Here is a 16,228-nt window from a genome sequence, read left to right as displayed (position 1 = left end):
CAAGTGATGGTGGCAATTCTCTGCTGGCATTTCATAAGTGTCCCTGTCAGTGCTCTCTCTTTGTCCTCAGCCCCATCGGGTCAGCGCTGTACTCAGCTGAAAACTTGTAATAGCTTAAGTGGCATTTAGTGCAGGGAATCGTATGGCAGGAGTCAATGGCTTGGTGCTGAAAGGGTTGGGAAAGGTGGGCTCCCACTGCAGCACTTTATTTCTCCATCCAAGCTTTTTGCTAGATCCATGTTAATAACAATAACCTTGAGAGGAACAAATGGATTACTAAAGGCAGAGAATGCTGGCGGGAAATAGAGATGCATGACTCCGTCATTAAACGGCACGTACAGAAAATGGAGAATGTGCAGGTGGCCATGCAGAGTAGCCTATATGTTCATTATCTTACAGCCACATAGGAAAAAAACAGTGGTGTTGTTGTTGTGTTTGTAACATATGCTTTACATGCGTCTTGTGAGGATGTAGCATTTGGTGACTGACGCCCCTGGACTGACTTCTTATAAATATGAACATAAGCTGTTGAACAAACAAAAACACAATCAGTTGCTCTCTTTGCTTGTGTTCTATACGAGACAAATCGACATTAGCAGATAAATACAGTTAAAAAGATGCATTTAGGGAAGAACTCATAGAATGTATGTATATATTTTAGCTTCTTTAAGCTCTATTGCTTTTGTAAATAGCAGCAGAAGTGAAGATTAGAATCTCTCCTGCTACTTATTGCTTTTACTGCCCCTTATCGCATGACCAAGGGCCCATGACGTCTTCTTTGTGGATTTTTAGTGGGCTCTATTCTGTGGTCTAGTGCTTCCCTCACCCCTGTCGGTATGGATAAGCTGATCGCGATTCAGCAGACCTGAAACATAAACTTTAACTCAAGCTCAAGAGATCTGACCCTGGAACGATATGAGAGGCCAGTATGGCTGCAGATTCCCTGGGAGTAAACCTCAAACTACCTCGTCTCCTTCACTGAGCTGAATAACTTGGGCAGTATTTTTTTTTCCCTCGACTCTTCTACCAACTCATCCACGTACTGTAAAGTGCAGTTTTTTGTTTAAGTCTTATAAAAAACACTATGTATGACTCATATTGCGCATGAATTGCATTCATTGTATACACCATATACAAGGAGATAGAGGAGGGAAAAGCAAATGGCCGCTGTCATCGCTGTTATCTGTTCAATTTGTATTCATAACTACTTTCTATTAACCTCTTAAAAACCCATTGCCCCCTCATTGTAATACAGATAGATAAGATGTATAACAGTTTACTGGGGATCAGTGCCTTTACTTAAAAAGGGTCACAGAGTTAGATAAGGTCTGAGGTGGAAAACAGGGGAAAACGGTTGGTTTGAGCTGATAAAACGGGGCTGAAACACGAGGCTCATGCATTCATGCTATCAACTCTTATAGTGCACTCTCATAAATCATAGCTGCATTACAGAATTACACTAAACAGCCTGACTGACGAATTTTTAAGTCAATAAGACTTGACTGTATTAGAATCAGTTATAAGCAGTTTCGTGTTTTGTCACACAGAGAAGGTGATGTGACAGAACCAGAGTGTTTGTTTGCCTATATGTTTGGATGAACATGATACCATAATGCAGTTTACTCCCCATGTAACTGATTAACTGATGCCTCTGAATGAGAAACTGCGATGTTGCCAAGTGCACCGATTAAGCATTGTGTAACGTACAGCCTTTATTTTCCTCTGCGCAGTCACAGAGCTCTCTGCAGTGCCAAAGGGCATTGTTTGGAAGGTGCTAAATGATGGAACAGGCCTTGTTAAACTTGATTTAGTCACAATAGACGATCACTTTAATCACCCTGTGATGCAAATGTTAATAGCGTGCTTAGCACATCATTTGTTTCTGTCATGAGTCATGACAATTAATATTTGCTTCGACAGATGCACTGAAAGGTTGTAGCCGACCTTTGTCCTCTTTGCCTACACATATAGACACATCAGGTCTGAATGAAAGTCTGCAACACTTTATCTGTATTTAAGTAAAACTAGGGATGTTTCTAATTCATAATTCATAATTTCCCTGGCGTTCAAAGAGTAAGAAAACACCAAAAACACAGTCAAAATTAAGCACAATTTAATCTATAAAGTTAGACACTGTCCAAAAAGATTTTGCATATTTTATATGAGCCATTTGAAAATGTTAATTGCATTTTTCAATAACCAAATTGTATTTTAAATGCTGCTGAAATTGCATTTTGCACTCTGCATTATGAGCATTGCACATTATCCGACAAAAAATGGCGACTAACTGAATAAGAGGTAACAAACAACATTTATTGACAACAATACTCTTTAGGGAAACAACCTGCTTATTACAACAGCATTTGTACTGGGTAAATGCAATTGCATAAAATAATAACAATAATATTTAACTAATGACACACATCGCTAGGTATTTTGTGTTTTTATGCTTATTTAAGGATTTTTGGGTAATTGAGGAACGCATAGAACTACGAGTGGGTGGACAAGTGTGATCCTGATCTTGATCTGAGACAGCAGGGTGACCTTTCGGCAAGAGTGGCTGACCTGTAGCTGCAAGGGCAAAAGTTCAACTGCTTCAACAGCAAACATGTCTGTCCCGCCTGTCAAAGCCAGCCTTAAGTAAATCACAGTTTCAGGCCCTGCTCTGAACTCACTGCTTATGCAAAGCAGCAATGTCTTGATTACACTGCCTCATCATCAGCCCTTTGTATATTTTGATATTAGACTGTATTATATTAGAGGCATATTGGCTGTGCTGAGAAGTGTCACACTCTGCATTCACCCCTCACTCCGGGTTTTGTAAATGCACGTTCAACTGGCGAATCAGACCTTTTTATATTCCCCCAGCATCCCTATGGCAAAAATTGCTCTCTGTTATCTGTGGCAACCATTGCATAGTTCAGCTAAGTGTGTTTCTGTGATTGCACCACATTCCGCTGAAGCAAAATCGGCTCTTGTATCTGCTCTTAATGTTTATGAAAAGACGGAAAGGAGCAACACTGGGGCCCTATATGCAAGTGCTATAAAGTCCTTGTATTAGCATTGTGAGTGCAAGCTGTAAAGAGCATATACAGACTGTATGGCACAGTGTGTAAATGTTTGCTGAGGGATAAAAAGCCTTGGTTGTAAGTAGTATGTAATTACTGCATGTTTGGAGCTGGAGCAAATGCACTAATGTCCTGTGCTGTTGCTAATTTGATAAAAAAACAAAGAATAGGAAGCAGCGTACCGTAATGTTGCTCAGGTATGTTCAGTCCGTGGTTTGGAAAAAAGCATGGATCATGTTAGCTGTGACTTTATGAATCCTCCAGGCTATCGTCAGGTGAGGAGGTCCGGGGGGAGAACAACACTAAGCCCACCATCTGCAAACCCAGATAACACCGAGCCATGTGGCACGCAGCAGGGCACTATCAGGTTATCTTGCTTGTGCCCAGTCTGTGTGCCTAAGCAGTAAGCAGAACAAGGACATGCGGCATGTATATTAGCCCACCGTAGGGATGTCTGGAATCGCATGCTGGTTGATCTTCCGGCTGAGTGGCAGGTTGGTTCAAAGCTGCAGTTGGCAGCAGAGAACAGAGGGAGCAGTATGTGATGTACAAATTTGAATAGTTTAAGAGAGACAGCAGATGCACTGCAGGATGCGTCGGTCCTCCCATCTTTTCCATCTCTTCAGAGGCCACCGTGTATTTAGCTACCACAGTGCTGACCACAGGAGTACATAATCCGCAGTGCCGTTCTCAAAGTGGAAATGTTTTCTTTCTGACCTTTGTTTACTGTTATGTGGTAGTTATCACATGAATCTGAGGGAAGAGCTGTCTAAGCCACAGGGAAAGTTAAACTCATGTAAAGAATAGCCTTAGGGTCGAGAAACAGAGCATTTACAGTGAAAAACTAATGTTCTAAGCTGCTAAAAAACAAAAACAAAGGAGGAGTATGCATGACATGGCTGCATCATTCAGCTCTAGCATCTCATCTTGTGTGTTTCTGGAACCAGCAGATTCAATTCCTGTTGGGTCAGGTCCAATGGTTCTGCATAAAGATCCAAACTAAACCTGAGATCTCATTTTACTGGGTGAAAATGCTGCACGATGAACTGTTGTATGAACAAGCCCTGTTCCCTCTCCCACCGCTTAGTCTGTAGGAAGAAAAGAAAGCCTCCCTTTGTGAGTTGTGTCGTTTCTTGGAGGAAAGAGGTATCCGAGCGTGAACCAAGCAGCTGGTTTCATTAACCTCCTGTCCAGCCGGGGTGCAGGAGAGTTGTGGGGGCCGCCGATTTAAATGGTAACCTTCTGAATATGCAGTCATACGCATATAATAGATGAATGCAACTTATCTGTCATGCTCAGCCGTGTCCATTTCAGAGTGCTATATGGTGTCATATGTCATTGTATTGACACTAGATAATAGCTTTGGAGATGGAACCACTTCCGATACATTTGAACGACGCCTCTACTTTTTGCAGAACGCATCGAGACAGAAACATATTTCATGTCCACATTGAAAGGTTTTACAGAGATGGTTACCGCCGTATATAATTGTGTCAATCCAAACTTTGAATAAAAGACAAGCCTATATACCCCTGTTGTAACCACAGTATCAATGATATACCAAGACCAGGGGCCTCATTTATAAACAATAAGTACTGTAGGATCCATGGACAAAAGCCAAAAATGGCTTGCACAATTTCTACAATCAGGCTTCCACCTCACCATCTGCGTCGCCAATTTCCTGTCTCCAAAATGTTTGTAAGCATGGGTCAAAGTTTCTCCTACCAAGTCTTCTTTCATAGATCATAACTTTTGTCGTGGGAAGTGACGTACGCCTCTTTCAGGCCTCATTATGTGCGTACACAATGTTTATTAATGGAACCCCAAGAGTCTACAGCCATACTAAAGGCTGTGTGAGACAGCACAGCATGCTAACATGCGTATGATGACAATGTTAACATGCAGGTATAATATTTACCATCTTCATCATCTCATGTTAGCATGTAAGGATGTTACAGTAACATTTGCTAATTATTAGAGATGGGGCAAAATGCGATATGTTTGCGTGGCAATGTTGAACTGATACATGGACACCAAATATACATTTTTCTATTATCGTCGCTGTCCATTGAAAAACACGTATCTCCACTTTTGACGATTTTGACTTTCTACAGTGCATGGAGTGTCCATAATATTCCCTAGCAACCATTAGCGTTGGATATCCAATTGACCAATGGAAAGACGTCTATTACATCATCTATTCAACACGTATCTCCATTGGGTGTCAGAAGTGTCCACCAAAGCGCGTAGAAAGTGGAGATACGTGTTTTTCATGTCGGACAGCGACGTTATGTAAATAATTATGTTAAAAATACAAATTAAACTTGCTAGAATTATAAAATCAAATGTTTTTCTAGGCCAACAGATACATTTTGCTGCAATAACCATGTCTGAAGTCAGATGACCAGACTGAAAACTTTATCTTATTTTAGATAAACAGATATTGACAAAGTTTTATTTTGGGGACATAATTTTCAGTCCCCCCTTGATTCAATTCAAAGACCTGCGACTGATATGAGACGATATCAGTAATTATCCTCATTGTCTTTTTCTTGGCTGCTTGCCATTGTCTGCTGGGCGCAAGGCCACTAGCACTGTCTGAATGTTGAAGAAGGAGGTGTGCTTGGATAAAATGATGACACAGACATGCCATGGGAATTTTAAAATGAAGATATGTATCAGTGTTTTCACTTTGCATTGATAACGCTGGATAGTTCATCACTGCTTGATATATCAACCCAGATCGATGCATTAATGCACCCCTTTGGTCATAAACCAAAATATTGTAATAAAGTATTGTTTTAATCTAATCATAGTGTTAAATAAAAGGTTAAGGAAGTTAAAATTCATCCTGAGGGCAACATGAATGTATGTACCAAACTCTGGTAATGCATTCAATAGTTGTTGAGACTCAAAGCCACAAATGTCAGCCTCATGGTGGCGCTAGAGGAAGAGTCAGGGGAGCACCACAGTTATTTGGATCCATATTCTGGGAGCCATGAATACCTGCCAAACCAAATGTTATTGGTGAGCCACAGAATATCAGTCAGGGCTAATTAATGGACCAACAGATATTACAACCTCTAGAGCAGCACTGCTGGCATGGCCTGAGAAAAAAACACTGCCACACTAAAATAGGAATCAGAGCAATTTTCTATTTATTTTGTTTTTCCGCTACAGAGGGCAGACCTGGCAGTGGCTCCTCTCACCATCACATACATGCGTGAAAAGGTCATCGACTTCACCAAGCCCTTCATGAGCATGGGCATCAGCATCCTGTATCGCAAACCCAACGCCACCAACAACGGCTTCTTCTCCTTCCTGAACCCCATGACTCCTGACATCTGGGTCTACATCCTCTTGGCCTACCTGGGTGTTAGCTGCGTCCTGTTTGTCATTGCCAGGTAAGTCCACAAGTTACACACTGTTTGTCCTATCAGTCCTTCATACCGGTTCTCCTTGAGGTCTCTCAACAGACATTGAAATTCACTCTGTTATCATCGCAGGCTGAGATCCGAGTGCACCAGCCAGTTTCTCAAACTGTGCTAGCTGCTGGGTAGTGATCAAGGCAGTTATGTCTGCATGGGCTCTCTACAGCCCAGCAGTGGGAGGAGGAATGGAAAAAAATATCTTCAGTTGAGTTGCAAGGTCCCATTCAGTGCGCAATTTCTTGTTTCCTGTTTGATGTCTTTGGAATTGGCAATGCAGCTTAAAGCGATGCACTTTGAAACAATCGTTTAAAAGGAGAAATACTTGCTGAAGCAAAAAATGATAACTTAATGATCATATTCAGCAGCACAAAGAGAAAAGATACACACACCTGATGTGAAATCTCATCAGAGGAGACTATTTATAGTTGATCATCAGCATTTACATAAAAAAAACCCTAATTCCTGGCAGTAATAAGTCATAAAATTATTACGCATGGAGATTATCTGTTTGATTGGCTGAGAAGTGTCTCACTTGTTCATTTTTTGGGGGGGTCATGAATATGATGAATATCCTGTTAGTATCATTGTGAGTATTTCCTGCTGCTTCTCATGCAAAGTGGTGCTTGAGGAAGTTCTAGAAAAGCGGGTGCTGAAAGGAGTTCTGGGGCTCGAGAGCAAACAGCTGCACTCCTCTATCCTCATTCGTTGTCGTGAGACCAAACAAATTGTGGAGTGGCTTCACATAAGTACAAAATCATCTTAAATGGCTGCATCAGTTTTTTTGGAGGCCGGCCTAGATAGCTGAAAAGCTGCATCCCTAAAAGTGCATCGTGTGAGCATAAAACAGACAGCGGTGAACAATAAGAGGGCTACTTCAGCACAAGTAGGTAATTTTAAATGCTGGACAGAGGTGTCAGGGCATTACCAACAATATTAGGGCCGAAAACACTTGGGCTTTTAAAGGTCTGCGGCACAACAATAATTATGTTGCAAGGCACCCTTCCACAGGCACATTTTAGTCATATACCAGCCTATACCATAAAACTAAGCATGATTTAAGAGGACAGCATGTATTTGGCCTCTATTATTCAATCCATAAGTCAAAACCTGGAGGAATACTTATGAAAAAATACAGAGATAAAAACTGAGCTGCTGTGTACAGATTGTTACAGGATATTTATCGTGTTGATGTGGACGAGCATTTGCTAAGTGTGTCATGATTGAGGTTTCTCCATGTGTATACTTATCTCTCATATCAACACAGGGATCTGGGTTCAGTTTTCATGGAGTTCGGATGTCAGTCATGGCTTACATACGTGCAACTGAGAAAATATTTTCCAGTTCTCAATACAGTTTACAATATTTTTAGTTCAGTTTTTCTCCTAGTAATTTACCTTTTGCTAAGCCCTGCCCCTCTGAGATGGTCCAACAAGCTGTCGGAGAAAGCGTGGAGCCCACACTGTAACTAACTGCACTCCCTGAATAAATACTATCATATTTTTGGTAAACTGAAACAGTGATTCCAGAGAGAAGCAGACAGAGGGGTCTACAGTGTGTTTGAAGGATATATCCAGGATGTCAAACTGACTCAGCAGCAACAACAGGTTAAAAAGACAAAGATAGTTAGAAGCTAAAGCCGAACTATAGGCTACAGATCACAGTGTAAAAGTGAACCACCACATCACTGCTGATCGACACAGAAGACAATGAATAGAAAGTGAAGGGAAGCAGGGAAACTTTGCTGATATTGAACCAGCTGTGTGTCATCGCAGTGTGCGCAGATGAACGTTGTTTGACTTTCCCCAGAGATCCCTGCCCGTCCAGCGGTGGAGGTCCAGGTACTGACAGCAGCACGGGGGTGAAACCAAACACTGTTCATCTGCACACACTGTGATGCCACACAGCTGGTTCAATATCAGCAAAGTTTCCCTGCTTCCCTTCACTGGTTCCTGTACAGCAGGGTCGGTCTTTTTTTCACAGTTTAAACCATTAAAAAGCAACAGCAGCATGTGTATACATTCAGTAGGCTATATCTTCAGTAGCTAGCTAGCTAACCCTACACTTTTCAGGGTCTGATTTTGGTTTTGGAACAGGGAAGAAACTTTCTTTTTTTTTTTTCGTTTTCCAACCTGGCCGAATCTGATCCACCGGACACAGGACCAGCGCCTGGGTGGGCAAAAATCTGCCTATCTCACGTCCCCCTTTTTATTCATTTAGTTTTTTCATCTTTTAGTCTTTTAAATGTTTTTTTTTTTTTTTTTTTTGGAAGCACAGAAGTATGCGGGGAAATCAAAATCTCATTTTTCAATTTAGAATCAAAATCGTGACATCCCTACTGTCTATAGCTACTTACAGTCGTAATAAATTTGAGTAACCTTAATGGCATCATTCTGTGTGTGCATATTAAATCATTCATAAGGATAACAAAAAAATCACAGTGTTACTAGGGTGGGAAAATAAATGTAAACTACTTAAAAATTAGATGACAGTACATGTTGCTTCATAGGGCTGAAGTAGGTGCAAATTTGGGCTTTTGTTATTTTTGGACACCAAGCTGTTTCCAAATCACCTCCTCTACTGCACTGTATGTGTAGGCTGCACTCTTGGCCGGCAGCTAATGGAGTTGTTTAGCAGACAGTTTTGTATAGGACTGTTCAGCACGCAGTCTGAAGCGAGCTTATGGCTCTGTTTACTGACACAGCCTTTTTAGAAAAGAAAAGAAATTAGCAGAGAAGCAGGGCTATTGAATCAGCACTGGTGCATTGTCTGTGTAGAGACTGCACTTAGTGAAAAAAGACATTGCTTCTTTCCTTCATTTGCAGCCTGTTTAAGTCCAGTTCATGTATAGTGTGCCTCTCCTATTTGCTGTGCCTCTTCGCTATCACCTTATTTGACCATGGCTTTCAATTTGACATTAAAGTAAAACAAAATGAGACTGAAGAAATTAATTGAAATAGTAGGGAGTGCCTCATTTGCACAACAGCTGCCCAAGGCCTCTCTAATATCGGAAAATGTTTTTGAGGGCACATGAGTTCAGAATGTTAAGAGAAAAAGTTTGAGATTAAAACATGAGTGAGTATATTTTATTTTAAGGCACAAGAAACAAAATTTAGGCAGGCGAACAATTTACACAAGCACCCTCTTATTGTCTGGTTGTGTAGCTAAAATGAGACATACTCGGATGATGGCTGGGAAAGACTCCATTTTAGAGCTGTCTCATGATTAACCATCAGTCCTGTGCGCTGTCTGATAAAAACAGACTGCTGACGTATTAGAAAATATTTCCGCACCATGTAATTGCATTGAAGTGTATCTATCTCTTGAACAATATAAATTTCAGTCAATTAAATTTTTCTAGAGAATTTAAACTCCAGTCCCTCAGAGCTGAGAATATGCACTCAAGGATTCACCATTGTGGGCTTCAGTGTAGTGGACCATTTTAGTTACTTATCTGCTTTTTGCAGAAAAGTTTTTTTTTTTCTATCATTAGCACTTTCTACTATATCTCATCAAAGTAACAGATATGCCACATTTCGGGGGAGATACTATCTGGAGCTTAAGTGATCCAATTGTACTCAACAGAGCACCCAGAAAAAAAAAGATTTCTCACATTATATAAATGTATTTTAAAAAAGGGAAAGAAGTGACATTTAGCATGTTTTATCTCAGAATCTGCCTCTGAAAATGGCTTGTGCAATAAAAGGTGTGCAGCATTTTCAGCAGGTGTCAAACTAAATGGCAGAGATATGGAAAGATGCATGCTTTATGGTTTCATGTGACTTTAAGAGGAGTCTTCATGCCTTACATTCTCAAACATGACATTTTATACCCACTGAAAAATTAGATTGCTGTGCTTCGTTGGTCACCTTTAGTACAAAGCATATGGGAAATAGTTGAGGAGTATCTGAGGTACGGCTGAACCAGGATGGGTTGATTTTAAAACATTTTGATGTGACATTTGATGATAGTTTTTACACTTATAAAAGCCTGTGAAACTACTGCATATAAACTCCTCTAAGTGTAAAGATAGTCACAGATAGATGGTCACATTGTTGTCAACATGTTATGACCGCACAAAAGTCACATTACTAAAGCTGTACTACTGTTTGGAGACTGTTTAATATGAATGCTGTTATTGACAGTGATAATCCCACAGAAAACTATCACCCAACTCTGCACTTCCCCTTCAGCTTTACAGACCTTTTTAATGTCTTTCAGCACATTGTTTTGGGTTTTATGACCAGCAGCTTAAATGCTCAGCTTAGTGGCGAATGTAGCTGCTAAAGGTCCAGATGTTTTTCTTTGGAGTGGGTGGAGAGTGAGCATTGGATGTTTCTAGGTTTACACAAACACAAATTAATGCTAGTACTGCTCTGCTGGTTATGTAAACAGGCAACTCTTTGCTAACATGTGCCGCAACAACTTCTTAGGTTTTGTTGACATTGCCTGATATCGTTAAACTCCATTTCCATCTTCAGTCAAACGTTGCATCCACTGCGTAACTGATTTCCATGCTGGAGAGGGATTTAATTTTCTCTGACAACCACTGGAATCCATTGTATCTGCCTGAATCTAACGTTATTTTAACTGATGAGTAGCCATGCCAACATATCTGTTTTGCTAGGGTTTTAGGAATCGAGTGAAGTGAAGCAGGGTTTCCCACACATTCATTTATTTGTGGCACGCCGCCATGATTAAAACATGTGCTGCCACGTTTAGATTTACTATTTTGGGGCTGGGCTGCTCATTAGGATTGGCATTGGAATATACCATTTGGTTATTATTTGCTCCACAATTAGGTGCGCCGTTGGAATATATTTATACCATTCGCTTACTTGTTCCACAGACGGAGGGCGCAGAGGTAGCAGGAGAATGGCAGGCGCAGCAGAAACCTTCAGTCTGTTGGGTCTAAAGTCTGCTTTCACTCACAAACAGCTGCTCCTCTTATCCATCGATCCGATCTGATCCACTCTGATTGGATCAACTGATCCATTATCCACCCTGCGACTCAAAGCTCAACAAACTGCTGCTGAAGGAAAAAAGAAGAGTTCTGCCTGCACTGCATTCACAGACCTACAAACTCCCCCATGGTCAACTACTGCCACACATAGATTATAATATCCGTGGGAAACACTGCTAAGTACAAACTACGACGTTGGTTGATACTGGGAAGACATATCAATTAAGAACAACCTTAATAGCAGCAGTTGCCAGTGTTGTTATTACTCCTCATTGGTTCTGCCGTATTGCTTGACAATGGCGTTAGTCCCTCCTGCGGCGCTGATTGGCAAATTGAGCCGCCCCCCAATTCGTTGACGATGCAAGACGAATCAGTCAACTTAAACTCGGTGGAGTGAGCAGATTTAAAGGTCTGGACCCAGACAAGTGTTAACAGCTCGTTCTTCTGCTGCCAAGTTGCCAAAAAATCAGTTTATGCTACTTTAACTCCTGTTTTGTAGAGTTGCTGCTCTCCTGCAGTCAATAATGCTGCTGTGTTACTCCACACTAAAACCAAAACTCTAAAATAGCTGTAACTCTGAGAATAGCTCTCAAGCTGATACGATTCAGTTTTTTTTTTAATTCTTACTGAGGAAAGGATGGTGTTCAAGAAGAATAAAGATGTTCTCATTCTTGCATTTTCTCAGATCTCACCACCAGTAACGGTTTAAAAACAGCTTTCCAACTTCCTGTCTCGTTCCCAGGTTCAGCCCGTACGAATGGTACGACGCTCATCCTTGTAACCCCGGATCAGACGTGGTGGAGAACAATTTCACCCTCCTCAACAGCTTCTGGTTTGGAGTCGGTTCCTTAATGCAACAAGGTATGGCGGCGCACACATCCTCTTCCCTGTCAGAAACAATACTATCACACCACTCCTCTTTTCCCGTGCACTGCTAGCTCCCACTTTATGCCTCTTTAACTGACAAGCTCCATGATTTCCATTCCGTGACTGTTTCATAAGACATTTACCTGTCAAGAACAACTGCGGCGCTCAGCCTTACATGACAAAGGAAGGCTGTTGTCACCTACCTGCTGTTTAAAAAGGGAAGAGTAGGTGCCAGGCACTTGTCAGAGATTGTCAGGTAAGGATGGAAAACATTGCTGCATTTATTTCCCCATAACACAGTCGCTGGCCCCACTCAAGAGCTTTCTGAGTGTTGGGACGGAAAGGGTAAGTTGAGGAACATGTCTGACAAATGTCAGCTGTCAGCCATACTAGAGCCGGCTGGTGTGATGTTTGCAGCGCTGTACGAGTCACACTGAGAGTGACCCGCTGTAGGGAATCCATATGTCTCACTAGTAACTGTCCAACAAGTAGCCTACCAATTAAAGGTCACTGCGATCTTGTTTGATGCTGATACAGAAATCTGAAACCAGTCAAAATAAGAGAAGCAATTTCGTCTTTCAGCACAAGAACCTAACATGTATCACCAAATCTCCCACTGTAGATTTAATCTTACCTTTGGACTGAAAAACCAAACGGTGACAAATAGGTTTTCACTTGCTAGATGTCCCTGAAAGGGATAGGTAAGCAAATGAAGGCCCAAAGATAACATAATGAAGTCAACTGTGGAGGGAAAAAAACGACCCAAGTAATAAAATGCTTAACCTCAATGTAACAAGACAAATCAAGGAGGCTTAGTCAGACTCGGCAGTGGATCTTTGCCCATAAGGATAGCAAACACATTCAGCAATTCATTAAGCACAGAAGCTCGGCAGCACTCTTGTGAAACTGCATAGCAGCTCTGCCAATTTGCCGGTGCAGGCAGAGGGCTGCGAGTGTAGCACCAGCGTGCCGAGAGGGAGCGAGGAGAGAGAATCAAAACAAAATGAGCTAGTTAGTAGCCTATATTATTAAACTAAACTGGGGAGAATTCCCTATTATAATTCGGATCATGGCTCACAGTGTTGCCTGTCAATGCCTGAGCTCCAGTGTTTCTCATATTTACAGTAGCTAACAGAAGCTGGTTTTTCCTTCAGTTTCCTGGGATATCGAGGTTAATATGAAGTGAATTCTCCAGCAGGTTTTTCTACATTATGAATATGGACATGTCATGCATATTTCTTTAGGTTGCATAACTGTTTCTACATGATTCTTAAATGAATATTGTTAAAAATACCCTGACCGACATATAATTTGTCAAACTGACAGAATGATTCTGGCTTTCCGTGACATCCACTTGTGCTGCGGCACCTCGTACCACACGCCGCATGGCGGTATCTGCAGCGAGGTATATTTTGTCTGTGTCACATAAACAGACATACTCTGCTTGTCTGCCAAACACGGTGACAGCAGCTGAGACGGAAGCCATTTCCTTGACATGTTTAAAATGCAAATGGACGTGTTTGAGGAGATCCAAAAAAAATCTACCAGCTTGTCTGTGGGAGGGAGGTGTCATAGACAAGACAAAGGACGCAAAATATGAGGAGGTGCAAAAGCAAACACTTTGTGTACTTCAAATGCGTTCCTGGGGGTCTCAGTAGGATTTTGCTCACAACAAACATATGTCTGATCATTTCCCGTAAATTGGTTTCCCCACATAAAATAATTTTAGAAAGTATGTTTGATTTATGAGTTTACTTATTCCCAATTCTCTCATTCTCACTGACATTATTCCTTGATATTCTAAAATACGTTCCTTCTCTCTGTCTGCTCCAGATGCATGATTTAAAATCTGAAACACTGTATTCTTGATTTGCTTCTTTATGCAATAACTAATCTATATTGACATTTCCTCTGAGCTTAAGAAACTGGAGTTGTGACTTTGCCCCTTCTTGAGATTCAGAACAAGATTTACGTGCAATGAAATAAACATTTCCTTTCACAAGTGTCATTATTTAAAAGCAATTAACAACAAGTACAAGCCTCAAGCTCTGAAAGGGAGTTATTGTGCGTTGACTCCACAGAGAGAATGCTAAGTGCAGGTAATCATTCTCATGGGAGAGCCGAGTTCTCTCATGTTAAGGTGAGGCATTGCTACTGGGGAGAAACACTCCAGAAAACCAGGACATCGTGTTTAGCACAATGCACTACTGAATCCACAGAGAACAGCGTTTTTTTCCCCCAGACCGATGATTCAAAAAGCATCATTAGATACAAAACATTCTGTTCATTTATTCAAAAGGAAAACAGCAGTGTCAGAGTGACTTCTTCATGATCTCCTCTTAAGAAATGTGTGCTGCAGTGTCATATTGTATCTATTATACTTGTACTTTCCCTATTTTGTATGGTTTTCATGGATTTTGGAATAAATGAATGGACTACTGGAATTCCACCTCAGTCAACACTCAGTTTAAAAACAGATAGTTTCCCAGAGTGCTGGTTAATTTACAATATTAATGCAGTGCAGAGAAACTGTTGAGTCATAGACTAGAAACAGCCTCCAAAGTCCATGTTCACCTTGATATATAAATCATAAGACTGGATGATAAAACAAATCTAAACGGAGTTAATAATGCAACAGTACAGTTTCTCTCAGACATCAACGAAAATAACCCTCAACTTTCAAGCCTACTTTTTAATAATATCAACAAATAAGCTCACTAAAGCTGTTAGGAGCTAGTTAAATGGACCTTTATTTTATTTATTAATTTTATTTTTATAAGTGCTTTTGTACAATCTCCAGAGAAATCATTGCACACAAGACTATGGTTTTGAACTGCCCCTAGTATGAGTAAAAGCTATTGTTAGCACTCAAAATGTCATGTGTATTTTTGTTCCTGGCAATATGATAAGGCACTATGGTTGTTAGGATGCTTTCACACATGCCCTGTTTGGTTTGCTTCAGTCGAACTCAAGTTTGTTTGCCCCCTGAGTGCGGTTCGTTTGGGCAGGTGTGAACACAGTAATCACACTCCGCTGTGCACCGAAACAATCGCACTAAGACCTTCTTGAAGAAGTGGTCTCGGCCCGGTTACAAACAAACTCTGGTGCGGTTCGTTTGTGATGAGAACGTATTCCGACCTGGATCCAAACCAACTGCAGTCACATGACACATTGTTTGGGTTAAACATGAGCATGTTACAGTCCTGGAGGATTATTAATGTGCACCTCCTCCTGTACTGCCTTAATATGCACATTCAGCACATCCAATGCATCAAAACATTGTTTTCTAGTTGGAGCCGCGCCTCGTTTTCAAACTGTATGGTTTGACTAAAATGAACAATGACAGCAATATAGTCCACGATGAGCAGCGCTAAAATCAACCTGCGTAGTTGTCCCTCCATTGTGACATTAGAAAGTGTCACATTTATCTTGCAAGTGTACTCTTCTTCAACGTTTGCTTTACTTCCTGGATTTTTCCCACATGGAAATTCTGACCAATCAAGAGCAGCTTTCTCACGCAGTCATATATTTTAGGCAATTATGCAACTTTGTAACAATATTACTCCCTGATTCAGACCAAAGCAAGTGAATGTCTGAAAGCACCCTTGGCTACTGCTGTATGTCTGGATATTTGGGAGTTGTGGCCAGCTAATCCTTGCTCGGCTACATGAGCTAATGTAGCTAACATTAACTACAACATAGCTTGTTTTCCATGTCCAACTAATACTATGTTGTAAAAATCCCCTGGTCCATCCCTTAAAAATTTAGCTTTGCATCTCAGGAAATATGCTTATTTACTTTCTTGGAGTTCAATGAGGAGATCAACCTTTCTCATAGCTGGTCAGTTAATACAGTATGGAGCTGTAGCCATTAGCTTAGCATAAAAATTGGCTCTCAGTTAA

At 41.0% G+C, this 16,228-nt stretch overlaps 1 protein-coding gene across 1 annotated transcript in view; it reads left to right on the top strand.

The window, feature by feature from the left end:
* Positions 1–16,228, top strand: part of grik3 (glutamate ionotropic receptor kainate type subunit 3) — a 128,980-nt gene that overhangs the window by 102,846 nt on the left and 9,906 nt on the right. Inside the window, exons 11-12 of the mRNA XM_050046087.1 lie at positions 6,249–6,472; positions 12,202–12,320. Of these exons, the coding sequence (XP_049902044.1) occupies positions 6,249–6,472; positions 12,202–12,320 (343 nt within the window). The remainder of the gene's footprint in view (positions 1–6,248; positions 6,473–12,201; positions 12,321–16,228) is intronic.

The sequence above is a fragment of the Epinephelus moara genome, chromosome 6, assembly GCF_006386435.1.
Source record: "Epinephelus moara isolate mb chromosome 6, YSFRI_EMoa_1.0, whole genome shotgun sequence".
NCBI lineage: Eukaryota > Metazoa > Chordata > Actinopteri > Perciformes > Serranidae > Epinephelus > Epinephelus moara.
This window is presented reverse-complemented; position numbering and strand designations above follow the sequence as displayed.